Source organism: Asparagus officinalis, chromosome 7 (assembly GCF_001876935.1).
Source record: "Asparagus officinalis chromosome 7, Aspof.V1, whole genome shotgun sequence".
Lineage (NCBI taxonomy): Eukaryota > Viridiplantae > Streptophyta > Magnoliopsida > Asparagales > Asparagaceae > Asparagus > Asparagus officinalis.
In genome coordinates this window covers 101,935,597-101,954,108 of record NC_033800.1, presented here as the reverse complement: position 1 = coordinate 101,954,108, position 18,512 = coordinate 101,935,597, and the positions used below count along the sequence as shown (strand labels likewise).

General features: G+C 38.9%; 2 protein-coding genes across 2 annotated transcripts; both read right to left on the bottom strand.

Annotated features, from left to right (window-relative positions):
* Window positions 2,448-3,575, bottom strand: LOC109847578. The gene is made up of 5 exons (XM_020416808.1): window positions 3,240-3,575; window positions 2,917-3,145; window positions 2,775-2,844; window positions 2,594-2,645; window positions 2,448-2,552 (listed from the first exon to the last, which is right to left on the bottom strand). The coding sequence occupies exons 1-5, from the start codon at window positions 3,573-3,575 to the stop codon at window positions 2,448-2,450; spliced, it is 792 nt and encodes a 263-aa protein (XP_020272397.1).
* On the bottom strand, window positions 15,746-17,061 carry LOC109851003 (bZIP transcription factor 27-like). The gene is made up of 3 exons (XM_020421105.1): window positions 16,424-17,061; window positions 16,136-16,213; window positions 15,746-16,048 (listed from the first exon to the last, which is right to left on the bottom strand). The coding sequence occupies exons 1-3, from the start codon at window positions 16,856-16,858 to the stop codon at window positions 15,977-15,979; spliced, it is 585 nt and encodes a 194-aa protein (XP_020276694.1). The 5' UTR covers window positions 16,859-17,061; the 3' UTR covers window positions 15,746-15,976.

Below are 18,512 nucleotides of genomic sequence, written 5' to 3'. Positions count from 1 at the left end.
AATTAAATTCAAAAATAAATGTAGTGCAACCTTTCAAGCCTTCTATTGTTTCATTGACTGCATGACCGCGTAATGTATGCATATATGCAAGGAGTGCACAAGGAGTTTTGATACGGGTATGTGTCGGGTATGGGTTCAGCTTTAGATAGAAATACTTAGGTAACACAGGTATTCAGCCTTATCTAGTCTACCTAACAAAGGAAAGAACAAGAATATCATAACCAATCAAATCGGTGCAGTTTAAAATCATTTACATTGGTACATATATTGTACTTTTTGCTTAATTTTTTAGATGTGGAATAATAATCTTGCAACATTGCTATCTATAAACAGCATGTTGGCATATGTTGGAACCCTCAAGGGCTGAAAAACATTATCCACTTAGAAACTAAGTAGAATTCTAACAAAACCTGAATGAATTGCAATTTACAAAAATTAATAACAAACCAACAAGATTACAAACTGATATATTTTCAATGATACATATACTAGTACATGATTCAGAACCTGCTTGTCTAGCATGGCATTTTTTATCCCCATTGGCCCAGAATCAACAGATTGATGCTTATGTATTACAATATGACATGGAACCTTCTTTATGTAGCAATTGTGTTTGTACATGTGTATTGTGGCAAATTTAATATAACTCAGAAATCGAACAATTTGCAAATTGAAGATGTGTGAACATTCATATGATATTTGAACAAATTATTAGAATTCTAGATCTCAACATCAAACCAAAAAACAGGTGATCACCTCAATCAAGCCAATTCAGGAATTTCGGGTAAAAACCAATTCATCCTGCAAATGATCAAAATAACCCCTTCTTCCTCCTCTAATCGAATACAATTCATCATCACCCTAACCACAAAGTCATAAATTTAAAGAAAAGTATTAGAGTTTAGGAACTCACTAGCAATTAACAGCGATAAAGAAGCCGACGAATAAGGCGAAAGCCGAAGACGGCGAACAAGAAAACCTGTTACGAAGAAGCCGATGAAAAAGGCCGCGGGAAATTTCTGGCGGGGAGAGAATGGGGGTAGGTAACCCTAGCCTTCTCTTTCTTCCCCAAAAAAAGCAATGAGAGAAAACGAAAGAGAAATTGTCAAAGGCGGCTAGGGTTTCTAGCGATTTACGCTTGTTTTGAGCGGAAATGGATGATTTTTTTTTTTTGCTGATGTGTGAGGAGTTACCCAACTCATTTCCTTGCAAATCAAACCCGAGAAAATAAACGTAAAAACTGGTTTTGGCCCATGTGGAGGGGGCTATCAGAGTTGAAATAGATTTGCTTAGCCCAATTTAACGAACCAAACACCCCCTTAAAAAAGACTAATAAAAAGGCTCCATGACTATATAGTCGTATAAACTTTGATGTAGAGGCATCAACACTTTCACCTCTCTTGTGAGAAGAATCAAGTGGATGACGTTTAGAGCATAACAAGGTACAAAATTCGGCAAATGTGCTGCCACCACCATGTCTTTGCCAATTAAAAGAGAGAAATTAAAAAGAATAAAGAATAAAAAGCCAAAAACTCTAAGCTCTATAGGGTCCTCTCCTCCTATATAGGCCTCTTCTCTACAGCGACTGTACCAACCAACCATAGTAAAGAGCAGGAGGCAATAGGTGGGACCCAACCTTCCTTCATTGGTTACCATTAAATGTCACTTCAGTCCTTTTTCGTTGCCCCATCTATGGACTTGGACCGTCTAGATTGTTTCATGGCTACTTGTAGTTGTGGTGTGATATCCAACGCACTGTTCATTTGTCAATGTAGATTCACCCAAAGAAGGAAAAATCCCGCGCTTGATTTAAGCTAAAAATTTCGGGGGGGAGGGGGGTTATTCATCGGAGTAATTTGGAGTAAATTGGGTTAAGTGGTTACAATGGGATAATTTTATCCAATGGGATAATTTAAGTAGGATAAAGTATGGTAAAATGGGATAATAGGACAATTTGAGTGGGACAATTGGTATGACATCTTTTTATAATATTATTTGTATAGCTTAATTAAGTTCAAGTTTAACTTGATATAACATCAAATGATTAAATAAATAATAGTTATAATATATAATAATATTATTTTTTAAGATTATTTTAATATAAAATATTAAAAATAGTTATAATATATAATAATATTAATAATATTAATATTAATCAATCTTTAAATATTTTGATGTTTATTTTAACTATTATGCTATATTAACAAAATTTTTAATTGCAACAATTATTTAATCATTCATACATCTATTACAATGATGATGATAAAGTCTCAATTATTACAAATAAAGTCTCAGTCGGTAACTTAAATCTTAATTATTACAAATATAATCTACCGGCATATAACTTTGCTCTAGACTCCTTGGGCTACGTTTGTCCCATCCTCCCACATTGTGTTTGCCATTTGTTCTCTCTAACGTGATGCAGCTGTCCGTTATGCTTGTTGAGTTTATAGGTCATCGTCCTCATCAGAATCACCATCAATCAAAGCAACATTGCGTGGTGCCTCTGGAGGAAGATCGGAAACTTCAAAGTCATCGTTGGAGTTCTCCATCTTCAGAAAATTATGCAGACCGATACATGCCCAGATCATACTTTTTGAGTGTCATATGGAAAACCTAGAGGTTGAGACTTAAAAATAGTAAACCTAGACTTAAAAATGCCAAAAATACGTTCAATACAATTTCTAAGTGATGCATGTCGATGGTTGAATAACTCATGAGCATTGCGTGGTCGTTGACGGTTGTTAGCTGGGCCAAACTCTTTAAGGTGGTACCTCGTACCCCGATAGGGAGCCAAAAATTGTAGCCTATTTGGGTAACCACAATCAACTAGATAAAATTTACCTGCATTAACATTTATTTAGAATTATAATCAATAAATATAAAATCTAACAATTTGATAAAAAAAATATTTACCATTTGGAAGTGGAAGACTGCATGCACTTCTACTCATTGCATCCTTCAAGACCCGTGAATCATTGGCAGATCCCTCCCATCCCACTAAGACATAAATAAACCTAAGATCAAATGTACATGTTGCAAGGATATTTTGAGAAAGATAGCCATGTCTATTACAATATGGAGTTTGGTCCTCGCCATACACCATACGTGGAATGTGGGTCTCGTCAATAGTACCGATACAGTCCTATATATTCCCATTAGCATATATGAAATGTGACTTTAAAATTATAATAATAACAATGAATGAAGACTTATATAATGTATTTAAATTTCAATACCTTGAAATAAGGCCAAAAACGAGATTCAGATGTGACCTTTTCCGGTGGATCGGTAGGAGGAGGAGCCATCATACAAGGGGCTAATGACACAAGGGCCTGTAGTGCCTTATTGAAACAAACACTGACAACAAATCGGGATCGATCAAACCTCTCAGTGGTGATGCAATATCGTTGATTTTGAGTAATAGTGAGTAGGAAAATAGCAACCATCTCCTCAACGCTGATATACCGTGTATCTTGTAAATGCCCACGTTCTCGCAAGACCATACACAATTTCATAAAGCAATCCGGATACATACGATATATTCGACGAAAATCACGTGGATTGCTCTCCATCTTAGATTTCAAATATTGAAGGTCATGGTCCGTAATGCCATGTCTGAGTTGGGAAATGAGTAGATTTATTTTCCTCTTGTGATATGAGGTGCGAGATACTCATGACTAGACCTCCTATTTGTGCAACCATGTTGATAATACAAATGAGGAGATAATCAGCAGTATCCTCATGAAATAGCAAAATAGAGACATGCTGATTATCTTCCATCCTGTATTAATCATGAAAATAAAAAATAGTAAGATTTTCAATACAAGATATTCACCAAATCACATTTTTATGTTTAGAGATGAGCATATCATGCAACTATCCAAAGCATTCATAATTTTCCCATCACTATAAGAATTCCATCACACAACCAGTAATCAAGCCACGGGACTCCCTGTAACACAAACTATCCAATGCAAATTAGATATAAAACAGAACATGTACATGTGCAAAATACAAAACATTCTGATTATAAATCAGAACATGTACATGTGCTTGACATCAACTCCAAAAGATAATGCAAACAACTATCCAAAAGCATTCATGTGCTTAACATAAAAGTCCAAAAGCATATAACTAACATATATGTTCCCAAAAGCATATAACATAATAGTCATTAATAAGCATAGTGATTGTCGTCATTTGGAAATACTCCAGTCAGACGCCAAATCATAAACATTCTCCTTTGATCATCATTCATCTTCACAAACATATCCTTCACGTCTTTGGAAATATTTTGACTAAGGACAGTCAATCGTTCTTCATCGGTAAATTCTGGAATTGAAGCCACTCCCTCGACCCACGGTTGGTTGCGGCTTCGCAACAACCTCACCTCTGTGACTAACTCTTGTAAAGCCTTACTTATAATTGTAATTTCACTCATCATTTCTTGCATAGCGGGTTGAGACAATGCAGAGGCGGTGGTGTGGGAAGGTGCTCTACGAATATTTCTGCTAGTGCTAGAGGTCGATGGTACAGATTCAGCCACGGGAGTGGTAGGGCCTGGAGTGCAATTAGGGGGAGGTGGTAGAGGATCTACTGGTGGTTGGGTAGGTTCTGCTTCACCCATAGTATCAAGTCCAATGTCATCATCCAATATACCCTCACCCAATGCATTATGTAATGGCGCACTCTCTACCCCCTCACAACCTAAGCCTTCAGCTGCTCTCCCACTAGCTGAGTGGCTACCCACCACCATCTGCATATTTTCTAAATTTTCAAACAACTTATCTTTAAGCATTGGTGTATTAGGATGAGCCTGTTAAAAAAAGATAACAAATTAATTTTTTTTTCTTTTTTTGTAATTAGCAAACATAACAATATATTATGTAGTTAGAAACTTTGGGTAATTAAGAATCTAACATGTTTGTAATTTTCCCACACCTCAACGGAGCAAGTAATTCTCTGAGATATTGGGTCCCAACCAAACCCGGAATTGTTCCTCAATAGTAATTCATTGGTTCAATCTTCCTCTTCTAACTTTTGATCTTATTCTTTACATGATCAAATTTAAAAGTTCTTCTAAATTTAGCATTCATGAGTGGCAACACGTTTTGAGTGATGGTATATTTCTTGAAGTTGCCATTATCCATCTTATTGCCATTCTTAACCTCCTCCACTAAAAGTCTCAGTAGCTCTCAATTCTCTTGCTCTGACCATATTACATAGTCACACCTAGCTTTTTAGCCCTCTCTCCGTCTTGAGAGTACTCTTCCATAGTTTGAGATTCCGAAGTAAAATTCATCCTACAATGCAAGAGGAATCACTTATAACAAACAACTTTAACACTTATAACAACATTTATATTCATGATAACAAATAACTTTCAGACTGTAACAATCATGCAAAACAGAGGGATCACTTATAACAAGATGTAAAGATGGTTATCTAATATTAGATATAACATCATGTTCACCCATCTTCTTTTCTGAGAACCTAGTTATCTATATGATGGGGGGGGGGGGGGCTGTCCTGTTCTGAGAGAAACAGACCATATACCATTATGCAAACATATTAATATCCACACCCTTTTTCATCCACATCCGCATCTGAAAAAGCTATGTACCATGTGCCTATATTCAGAATATTTGATTATTTTTCAAGATTATGTACAAATATTCCATTTATTGAGATGAATATACTTTCTGTTCTTGTGGTGCTGTGATTTTTAATGTTGTGGTTACTCAACTATTGTCAATAAAACACTTTACAAACATAGTTACTCCAACATTTTGGCAACTCAAAAGCATGTATTTAATAATAATTAACATTGATATAATACATAAAATTCATTAGTGCAAGAAAATTACAATGACTGCTTACACACTTTGATATGGAACAGTCTTGACAGCTCTGACCTCCTCGTCGGAGTCTGAATTCTCCTTGTCTTCATCGGATTTTATAGGTTTCCTCTTTGACCACGCCAAAGAATCAACCTTCTTGTCGCCTCCGTGGATGAGATCGACGAGCTTCGTGAGAGTCGAACTGATTGTCTCGATCTATTTCTCCATCGCATAAGCCTTGTTGAATTGTCGATAGCCGCCATCTTCTTCTTTCTTGATTTATGGACTTCTTCCAAAAAATAAGAATCTCACCTAGTTTTTTGTGTTGCGATCGAGTAAGGCCATACAGAGGATACCCCTCCTTAGGATCTGATTTGCTCTGATACTAACATGGTACAAGTCGCCGTGCGAGTACCTTTGATCGCGGAATTATCAAATGTATATTTTGTGAAGAAAATAGCAAAACGTACGAACAAATTTAATTTGGCGAAGGAAAATATCTTCTCTAGATTATGAAGAATAAAAGATTACAAATCTCTTTCTCATAATCTTTCTAGAATAAAGAACAATCTCTCTATCCCTTCAAAACTCTAATCTGATCTTTGAAAACCCTAAACAACCTCTATTTGTATGTTAAACAATATGGGTGGCAAAATGGTAAATATCCAAGACAAACCCAAATAGGATTCACCCAAAATAGAAAACCAGATCAGCACAGGAAACCCGCTATCGGTCGACTGATGGTTGCTCATCAATCGACTAGTAGTGCTTCTGTTGCGCGCCTTTGCGGAAGCGTGCTCGCACACCAAACGAGTTCACAAGTCATGGGAGAAGATAACCAAAATAAATACGAGCATAATTCAATCCAAATACGAAAAATCAAACCAAACACAGAGATAAACATGGTTTGACAATTTGCATACGTCCACGAAGAGAGGATGGGGAGATTCCACTAAATCAAGGAGAGTACAAATGGTTACAATCTCACAAAATCACTCACACAAACCCTAAATCAAATCTCTCAACTTGCTCATAAGTTCTCCCTCTCAAAGTGCTCAATACAATCTAAAATATCTAATTCTCACTCCTCAGAAACCCTAGAAAATCATGTTTAAATATATATCAAAACACAAACTCAATACGAACAGAAAACCAAATTCAGGCCCAGCCCAAATCATCCGGCTCGACGCCAAAAAACCACCGCGCAGTCGACCGAACCACAACGACAGAAACCAATTTTCATTACAGGGTTTGACCGGTCGACCACTACGCCACTCGTGTTCAACCGAGAAAAGTCCAGAAACTTTCCATGTCTTGTGCACATTCGTGGTCGACCATCGCGCCACTCGCGGTCGACCGCCGGGCCACTCGCGGTCAGCCGTTGGGTGATCAAATTATTTTCTACTGTAATTCCTATATTCTATTCAATTCTCCACCTTGGTGAAGCTTTCCCAAAACTGAGCTGACACCAAACAAAGAGCACCAATGTGTCGTCTCTCCAAACTCGACTACACTAATATGGTTGCCTATGTATCCCCTCTCCTAAGGGATCAAGTCGTCCGTAGATCATCTAAATGGCCGTCAACGGCCTCAAAAATCACTAATGCACAATAAGTTTCGATAATGATCAAACTTGTTGCTCAGAACCATCTTAGTGAGCATATTCGCTGGATTATCTTTTGTGTGGACTGTCACAATATCCACATCGTCATCTTCAAGAATAGTTTGAACAAAGTGATAACGAATGTCAATGTGCTTCGTCCACACATAAAAAACCTAATTCTACGCTAAATAGATAGTACTCATGCTATCACAATGAATAGTAACAGACCGTTGTGATATATCAAGTTCCTCTAAAAGTCCCCGAAGCCAAATAGCCTCCTTCACAGCCTCCGTAATCGTCATATACTCTACCTCCATCGTTAACAAAGCTACCGTAGACTGTAAGGTGCATCTCCAACACACCGCGCACGGGTCAAAGTGAATACATACCCCATAGTAGATCGACACTTATCCAAATCTTCGGCATAATCCGAATCAACATAGCTAATACACAACTACCCACCTCTAGTGTCCCACTCATAAACCAAACCAACACTGAGCGTACCTCTAATGTACCTCAAAATCCATCTCACGGTATCCCAATGACCCACTTCTGGATCGTGCATTTATCTCAAAACCATGCTCATCACCTGTGACAAATTCGGCCTCGTACATATCATCGCGTACATTAAGCTCCCAATCGCGCTCGCATATGGAGTCTTCAATATTAACTCTCTATCTTCAACTGTCTTTGGTGAAAGGTCAGCTGAAAGCTTTAAATGGGCTCCCAAAGGTATACTAACTGGCTTGGTATCCATGCTAATATTAAACCACTGTCGAACTTTCTTCAAGTAAGCTACCTGTGTTAAACAAATTATGTCATTCTCTTTGTCTCTATCGATCTCCATCCCTAAAATACGCTTATCCTTACCTAAATCCTTCATCTCAAATTCATTTGAGAGCTGAATCTTCAACTTATCTATAACAGACATGGAAATAGAGGCAACCAACATGTCATCAATATAAAATAACAAATAAATGTACGCACCTCTTTTCAACTTATGAAAATACACGTAAGGATCAAACTGACTCCGAGTGTATGAATGACCAATCATAAATCCATCGAATCACTTATACCACTATCGAGGAGACTGCTTCAAACCGTATAGCGATTTCTTTAACCTGCAAACCAACTTATCCTTCCCTGCAACTCAGAATCCTAATGGCTGAGTCATATATATTTCTTCATCAAGATCACCATGAAGAAATTCGTCTTCACATCTAACTGATCTAACTCCAAACTATATTGTGCCACTAAAGCTAGCAAAATACGTATCGAAAAATGCTTTACTACCAGAGAGAAAACCTCATTATAATCAATACCTTCCTCCTGTGCATATCCCTTCACAACCAACCTAGCCTTGAACCTTATCGGAGTGCCTTCAATGCCCTCCTTCTTCGTGTATACCCACTTGCAACCAATCATCTTCTGTCCCTTTGGAAGCTCAACAAGCTCTCATGTATCGTTCTTATGAAGAGACTTCATCTCCTCTTGCATAGCTACCTGCCACAAATCAGCCTCCGAACTCTGCTCGGCCTCTCTGAATGTTGTAGGCACCAATTCATCGATACTCTCCACCGGAAGTGCATATGCAACTACTATGTCGGTATACCATGCTGGCATCTGTATGTCTCTCCTCTGTCTCCGAATCATAATAGAATTCTGAACCTAAACCATCGATTCCTGATCTTACACATCTGTACCCGTATCACCCAAATCATGGCCATGCTCGCATGGCGTCACCTCAGTTGGAACCCTAATAGATACTATACTATCTGGATAATGTGAACCTGTATTGATCTCCACCACCTGCGATATCTCCTTTGTTGGATCGCTCTCCACCTGATGAGAGCATGGAAGCTTCAAGATAGAAGCCTCATCAAACATGACATCTCTACTCAGTGTAATCTTCCTATCAACTGAATCCCATAGCTTGTATTCCTTGACACAACGCTTGAATCCTACAAATATGACATTCCTAGCTCGAGGTTCTAACTTTTCAGTCTTAACATGATAGTATGCAGGGTGCCCAAATACCTTGAACTGATCATAGTCGTGTGCTGGCTCTCCCGACCATATCTCCATATGGGTCTTCCCCTCAATCGCTGATGAAGACAACCTATTAATGAGGTGACTGGCATATGAAAGTGCCTCAGCCCAAAAGATCTTCTCCAAACCACTATGCACCAATAAATATCGAACATTCTCCAGCAAAGATCGATTTAACCTCTCTTCCACCCCATTCTGCTGCGGTGTGTGACTAACTGTGAAGTGTCTCTCTATTCCCTCGTATCAACATAGCTGCTGAAATGGGTCTGATGTGTACTCACTATCGTTGTTGGATCACAACATCTTGATCTTTCTCCCATTTTGCAGTTCCAATCTCTTCTTCCACTCCACAAATATATCTAGGACTTCACACTCTTCTTCGCCATGGTGTACTCCCAACAACTCCTAGAATAGTCATCAATGAACATGATGAACTAATATCGACCACCAAGTGATAAAGTATTAGTGGGATCCTAAACATCTGTGTGCACATAATCTAGGATGCCCCTCATCCTAAGAATGGCAGTCTTGAACTTCATATTCGTCTTCTTACCAAGTACAAAGTGCTCACATAACTCAACCTTTCCACTCTTGGCTCCCTTTAATAGTCCCTGCTTGCACAGCGCCTGCAGTGACTTCTCTTCTGTGTGCCCCAACATGTAGTGCCAAAGTCTGCTAATGTCCGCATCTAAAATAGCTAAAGCTACCTGACCAATCTCGATGCTCTCCTTCAGATAATATAAGTTTCGACTACGTACTCCCTTCATCACCACGAAAGATTCCTTAGTAATCTTTGCTACAGCATCCTCAAAAGTCACCTTGAATCCCTTCGCCTCTAAAGCTCCAACTGATATAAGATTCTTCTTCAGCTGAGGAAAAAATCTTACCTCATTCAATTCACGGACTACTCCATCATGCATCCGAATCCTCACGATACCTATCCCACAAATACCACAAAATTGATCATTTCCCATGACAACAACACCCCCATCAAGTCTCTTAAATGATAAAAACCAATTTCGCCTAGGAGTCACCTGATAAGTAGCGCCAGAATCAAGCATCCAATCTGATGCATCCAAGTGGTTCACCTTCAGAGTAATCAGTAGAGAAAAGCTCGAATTATTAGAATCATCGCCTCTCGTAACGCTCACCTCATTGGCCTTCTGGCCCTTTTTCTTGCCATTCTCCTTCCCCTTAAGCTTTGGACAATCTCTCTTCCAATATCCCTGCTCCTTGCAGAATGCATATTGGTTCTTTGCTAACTGGTGATGGCCTCTCGACTATGACTTACCTCTATTGCCACCTCTCGGATATGGGCTTCTACCTCTCGTCGACAAGGCCTCTCCTGAAGTACTAGCGCGGGAAGTCTCTTTGTCCTTCCTCCTCAAATCATATTTCGTCAAAGCATTAGTTACTTTACTATAGCTGATAGAAAATCTCTCATTCAACAAAGTAAGCTTAAATATATCATACATCCGGTAAGGAGCCTAACAAATTAAATAATCGTATTGTACTCATCCGATATCTTCTCATCAATATTCGACAAGTCCGACAACAACTTAGTTTAGTTGTTCACATGAACTACTAGTGAGGTGCCCCTGGACATCTGAAATCTGAATAACCTATGCAGCAAGTGCAATCTGTTCTCAACACTCTTTGTAAGGTACTTGTTATTGAGAATTTTCTAGATCTTTATTACAAACGTTACCCCAATCACATCATATTTTAGCTCCTATTCCAAATAGGATCTGATCACCCCACAAGCGTTTCTATTCATCTTTTTCTATATCGTATCTTCATATTTTGGTGGCCTCTCATGGACCATGATGGTCTCCTCTAAATTATAAGCATTGAGCGCATCTTGTACGTCGCTCATCCACAAACCAAAATTGATTTTGTCGTCATATTTAACCACACTAATTTTAGTGTTCTGAAAATTAACTTGAACTATACCCGGCATCATGCTGCTTTCACCAACTTATTCACCCATACTCACAAACTCCAAATTGTAGAGGAAAATTTAAACTTGATAGAATTTAGAAGTTACCCAACTGAACCCTAGAACAGATTGCAAAAAGATTTCCTAACCACACGAGGAAAGCGAAATCTTCAACGACAACCTCAAACACTATCTCCATCGAAGCCTAGAACTCCAAGAACTAAGCTTCCACGATGAATCTTCCTCCACCTAATACCAAAACTCTAGATCTGAAATCTGAGCTTTGATACCAATTGTTGCGCACCTTTGCGGAAGCATGCTCGCACACCAAATGGTTTCGCGAGTCACGAGAGAAGATAACCAAAATAAACACGAGCACAATTCAATTCAAATACGACAAATCAAACCAAACACAGAGATATACGTGGTTCGGCAATTTTCCTACGTCCACGGGGAGAGGATGGAGATATTCTACTAAATCAAGGAGAGTACAAAGGGTTACAATCTCACAAAATCACTCATACAAATCCTAAACCAAGTCTCTCAACTTGCTCACAAGTTCTCCCTCTCAAAGTGCTCAGTACAATCTAAAATATCTGATTCTCTCTCCTCAGAAACCCTAGAAAATCGTGTTTCAATATATATCAAAACACAAACCCAATACGAACAGGAAACCAAATTCAAGTCCAGCCCAACTCGCGGTCGACCGCAGAAACCATCGCGGTCGACCGGACCACAATGACAGAAACCAATTTTCACTACAGGGTTTGGCCGGTCGATCGTCACGCCACTCGCGGTCGACCGCGAAAAGTCCAGAGACTTTCCCTATCTTGTGCACGTTCGTGGTCGACCACTAGGTGATCAAATTGTTTTCTGCTGTAATTCATGTATTCTCTTCAGCTTCATTAGTTGACTGATGCTAGTCCATCAGTCGACTGTCCAGAACCTGTTTTTCTGACCCTGTAGTGTATCCGTTTATCGGTCGCCTGATGATGACTAATCGGTCGACCGATAGTGCTTTATCGGTCGACTGATTCTAGCCCATCAGTCGTCTGACAAGAGTTGCTTCGCCAGCTTCCTGATTTTCGTCATTTTCCTGATTTTCACCGTATTTGTTGTTATCAACGACTCCGCCCACGCTTCTGTTCTCAAGCTATCATGAGAATCATCTATCCTCAATCTCTCATGAGGATCGTTAAGTTTTCGAAGCAGAGAAGATACACCCGTATCAGTACAATCCCATACTGGCAAAATTAAGTAGGAGTTAAAGAGTTGCAAGTTTAAATAAAAAATTGAAGTCAATACGTAATAAGTTTAATTTGAGCTTACTCTAATTCTCAATCTTTGTTTAAGACACAATTAACTCTCAAAGGTACCTGTTATCCTGGGGGGTGGGGACTCACTAAAAACAATCGTGTCAAAAGTCACTAGAAACTCACTTAAAAAATTGTGTCAAAAGTCACTAGAGGCTTGTAATTTTAAATGCCTAGTGCGTCGGGTGTGAACTTCCCTCTATACACGAGGAAGATTCATGATACTGACAATTACATTCGGGTGTATATATGTACATTACATTGACAGTTGAATTCGGGTGGAAAATAGTGGATCACAAGGAGTGGGTGTAGACATCGACTAACGGGAGCTCAGACCGTTGGCACAGTTGTTGACAGTTGACTAATGGACTTCGGACCGTCGACTGTATAGTTTTCATGCACACTGCCTGCTATGAAGTCGACTGTCACAGGTGATTCTGATGGAGAGATCCTTCTTTGCCGTATTTATATTTTACTCATGTCTAAATTGGAAGCAAATATTCTCATTGTGTAATTTATATACCTGCGGATGATTCTCTCTAGTTTTCTTAGAATTTTCTAACAATGGATGCAAATTGTCTTAATCAGATATTATCTGAATAGTTTATCGTTATCAATTAAGTTATTAATTTTAAAAATCCATTGCTAATGCGGGTATGAAAGATGAAAGGCTCAAGAAGAGGCTTAATAATGTCTGGCTATCAAGTATCTCAAGAGAAGCTTATCTTACTTGGATGCAAAAACCTTCGTTTCACATTTTCTTATTGTGTTATATTTAGTTGCAAAGACCGACAAACGGAGATGGACTAGGTCAATCTAAATTAGACTAGATTGACTTAAATGGATTAACTTTATTTAAGTCATAAGTTAAACGTATTTAATTGTGTATCTATGGCCAGTTGTATTTCTAATATATGGACTAAATCTCATATGTCATCCCGTGATTTGTTTAGGCGAAACACACACGTTGAGTGGATATGAAATGCTCCGAGCAATCTTCATCTTTGTTCGAATAATTCTAACTCAAGCTCAATATACACACAAGGAACGAAAATGTTGTCTCGATTTAACGCTTCGTAGATGAATAGTGTCACAGGGACGTAGGTTTGGCATCTTATGAATCCAAAGAAAATTCTAAATTAACCGGGTAGGACCAACTTGCCCAAAGTCATTTTGCATTAATGCTTCGTCCACGCTACCTTCCACCCTAACTCTTGCTAATAAATCCTTGAAACAAACAAAACATTCGAAGTCTGAATGAAGCATGGGTTCTAATACGGATTGACATGTTGGAAAAAACTTAGGAATAGAAGATAAACTAAGCTAATTAATTGCTTCAACCCAGTTCAACTCGATCAAAATGATTAATCACTTTAAGTCGTGAATTCATACATGCTGAACATTAATCTAACTACTTTGTGCATGCAGGGAAGAACAGCCTCCAGAACCGGACATTCGGAGGGTTAGAGGACCTAATTCGTCAACTTAATCACTTCTTTCATTTGACTGTTTGATATCAGCCATCAGCACATACATACTGAACATCCATCTAACTATTTTTTTTTCCAGCACTGAATTTAATCTCATCAGATAAATTTGCTAGATTAAATCCACATATATTGAATAGATGAGAGACATTCCTAACACAACTTAGTTTTATCGGCAGAAAATGCCTTTAAGCTGGGTACTGACGATTGGAGGTCTTACTTCATGTTCTTCGGATGTTGTGCGCCAAGAACAAAGAAGAGGAAGGGGGCTTAGGCGCTTAGCGTTCCGAAGCTTTTTCTTCTTGGCAAAGCATGCAGTAAGCAGTAGTAGCCTACCAAACTCCTTGGAATCAAGACTCTTGCTTTGAAAGTCCGAGGTTAGACAAGGTTTAAAGCGTGGGGTTGGTTGTGAGAGGGATGTCAGATTGCTTGAAGGCCCACGATCACTTGACTACGCCTAATATACATGCTTCTTTGTGACTGCCCTCAATTTTGAGAATTATCGTCGCAAACCAAAACTAGTTAACATTAAAGATCTATGAACAAGGTTATTTAACATTAAAGAGTTCGTTGTTGGAACAATTTAAAGTTAGAGGCCCCCCCTATAGGATCATTACACCAGTTGATTATTGTCTGCATTTGGAATAATTCAAATCAAATCCTAATTTTCTTTTAATTGAAAGCTTGGCTTGCCTCACAACGATAAATCATAGTTGGAATTGAGTTCCAATTGAAAGAGGATTAGAGTTTGGACAATTCTAGCCAAATGCATCATAAGAAATGAATTCTATGAAGATTTGGATCTGTCAAAGGCATTATGAGAAAGAATCCTATGAAATTAGGAGTTGCAAAATTTTAAAATAAATATCTGTGCGTAAAATGTAACTGATCACACTCTTTATACATTGACCTTGATGCTTAACTGGTCAAAAATTTTACTCATGGATTTTTTTTCTTCTTCTTCAGCATAATACTTACGATATCTACTTGAAACTCACTTTTATATCAACTCTAAAGGGATTTGGATCCTCTTCTCTAGAAGCGGTCTGTGAAAGAACACTTCCATAATCACGTGCCTTGTTTGGTAAATAATGATTATGATCCGTATTGAATGAAAAATATGTAGTAATGAAAACAACTCATGAAAGATTTAAAATAAATCATATTCTGGCATATTTTTATAATCTCATAGAAATTATTGGATTATCATGATCAATTTAAGACAGAAATAGCCAGCGGTCTGCTCTTGCAAAAACAAAAAACCCTCAAATTGGCATAGAAGGGTGTCTTATATTGCGAGCCAGCTACATGCTTGCAGAGCAATCATTACTTTTTCCAGTAAATACTGAACACTATCCTCTCTCCCCCTCCCACATAGCAATGCCTATGTTTGCTTCCCACCAATACCTCAAAATAGCAAACACATTAATTTTCTGCTGCTCCCCCAAAAATAAACAAGTCTTGTGAGAGGTTAAAAAAACAGCCAAAAACGCATGGTGGAGAAAAAAAAATTAAAAAAAAAGGAAACTAGCCTTCATAAAAGCATTACATGTGGGCATGTTTGTTATATGTAGTAGCTCGAGTTGGCATTTCCCTTTTCATGGCATGCTTTCTATATTTGCACAAACATATGGCCAAGAACAAATTCTCACCCTCTTTTTAGAGTAGAAAAAGAGAGAGAGAGGGAAAAAGAAGGTGATGGAATTTTCTTCTGCATAAAAAAAAATAATAAAAGTTGTTGCTCAAAATGGTGATGATGAGGTTCTCTGCAGTGTTTTTTTGGCAGGAATCTGAGCAGCCATTGCCGAACTTAGCTGTCCACAACAACCAAAAACAGTAAAACAAAATTAGAAAATAAACATTCAAAAAATTTGGACTAATTATTTTGGGGGAAAATGCACCTCCTCGCACTGTCTCCTGAGCTTGGCATTCTCCTGCACAAGATGGGCAACTTCCAGCTCCAATTCATTTGTATAAGCCTGCACAAGAAAATGAAAATGAAAATAAATACTACAACGTAAAACTAAACTAACTGTTTCATCTTCAGGGGAATGGTAGCTTAATATTATTATTTATCTTTGCTGTCAAGTTTTCTGGAGGGGCACATCTTTCCTCAAGTAAAACATACCAAATAAAAATAAAAATAAAAAAATTAAAATGATTAAAAACTGATCAAAATTTATGCCTGCCTGTTTCCTGGCTCTGGATCTTGCAGCAGACTCTCTGTTCTTGATCATCCTCTTCTGTCGCCGATCGTCGCCGCTCCCATCGTAGCCAATGCAAAACCCATCACCGCCATTCATCATCATCTGATGCTGGTCAAGAGCTGATCTTTTCATATTTGGGCTGAAGCCCAAATGAGGGGTAGGGCCCAAACTGCAGGCGGAGTCCAGGTTGAGGTCAATGGGGGGAGGAGGAGGAGGAGGTGGTGGTGGTGGTGGCCCGTCCTTGATCAAGGGCCCATTAAGGAAATCTTGGAGGATAATGCCATTGAAAGAGCTGCTGGTTGCTGCTGAAGAATGCTGGCTGGCTCTTGTTAGGTGCTGAAGTGAGAGAGGTGGAGTTGGTGGGATCTCATTGTGAAGGGAATTTGTGAGTGTGATATCTTTCCAGAGTTCATCCATAGTTTTCTTCTTCTTCTTCTTGGTTTCTAGAGGGAGGATGATGAAGAAGTGGAGGTGGGTTTTGAGAGGATTATTGCTGGCTCTGGCATGGGTTAAGCTTTGGAGTGAGAAGGAGCTGGGAGTTTAAGTCCTTTCTGTGGCGTTATTATGTTCTGGGATGAGGAGAGCTCAGGTGCGGAGAGAAAATATAAGTGGGTTCTGGCTCTTGTGCTTGTCAAATACAGTCATGATTCCTTGACTATGCAAGTTACGCAAGTTATTTGCTTTGATCGGCAGCTCTCCAAAACTGAGTTACATTTAAATATGATCCCGTTTTAGACTATTTTGTTGATTGGTATGCACTGATTCGGGTTTTAATTCATTTTTACCCTCTAAACTGGTTTGCTTGTGGATTAGAGAGAGTTGGCCCACAATTAACTTAACTAGTTCTTATCAAAACGAGTTTAAGGAGCTATAGGCCTCAAAAATTGTCTATGGGTTCCCGCACGCAGCTCGAGACGAAAAGAAGACGATGAACGTCATTATCTGAATTAAAGAGGATTATTTGATGTCATAGAGAAGCTAATAAATGCACGAAGCAAGTTGATAAAGCATACAAATCAACGGGATGGTACAATAACGAAGAAGCGACTCGACCTGGGGTTACGCTTCACCCACAAAGGAGTAAACACCACTCGTTTCTTGCTCATCCCATGGTTTTCTCGCCCATGGGAGGTTGTAGAGATCTTCGCGAGCTTTCTAACGCGTCTTGGATCACTTCATTCCGAGGTCGGACAATGGAGTTAGAACCAAAATACCCGAGACGGTCTAGACTATTTCGCACCTGCGAGACACCAATTGCGTCTCACATATTTTAGCCATGATATGATTCGAATCTGAAGAATCTCAAAAGATAAAAGTTGTAGGTATCTTTGTCAGCTTTCCAACGTATCTTGAATCATCTCATTCCGAGATCAGACGAAAGAGTTACGATCAAAATATCCGAGACAGTTCAAGTTGTCTCGGACATATGTGAGACAGTCGAAGTGACTCGCGACCAGGTCAGCTCCCAACATGTTTTCTGATAAGATTGGCTTCTAGAACTCCTTGGAGTCATCTATAAATATGTGAGGTTATCCTTAAATGTGTGAAAGCTGTTACACAACCGAAAATCCACCTAAACGGATAATAACGATTGTTCTTCGACCCTATCCACAAACACAACATTTAAAGCCTATAAATACACCCCTAACACATTCATAAAGGCAGATCTGAAGGGAGGCACGAATTTCAGAGGAGCTAAGGCGAGGTTCTGACGAATTTGAGAGAGGCTAGCAGATTTTGGCGAACTCCGGCATAAAGAAGGAGCGTTTCGAAGGATCTGAGGCCCGTCCCCCCCCCCCATTCCTTAAGATCAAACTTTGTTTTGATCTCGAGAAGAGTCGTAATCTTGCTTGGTCGATATTATCACTTCTGCGATTGTTTCCTTTGTGAAGCAATAGCATTGAATTTTAATTCCGAACAACCGGATCTGATCCGAGATGGTCCACGGATAAATCCCGGCACAGGCGAAGATCCAACGCAAACAGAGACAAATAAATAGGATCTGTGTGTTGTTTGAAGGAGATTGTAATTTTTATTTTTATTGTGTAAATGTCTTATAAAAAGACCAATC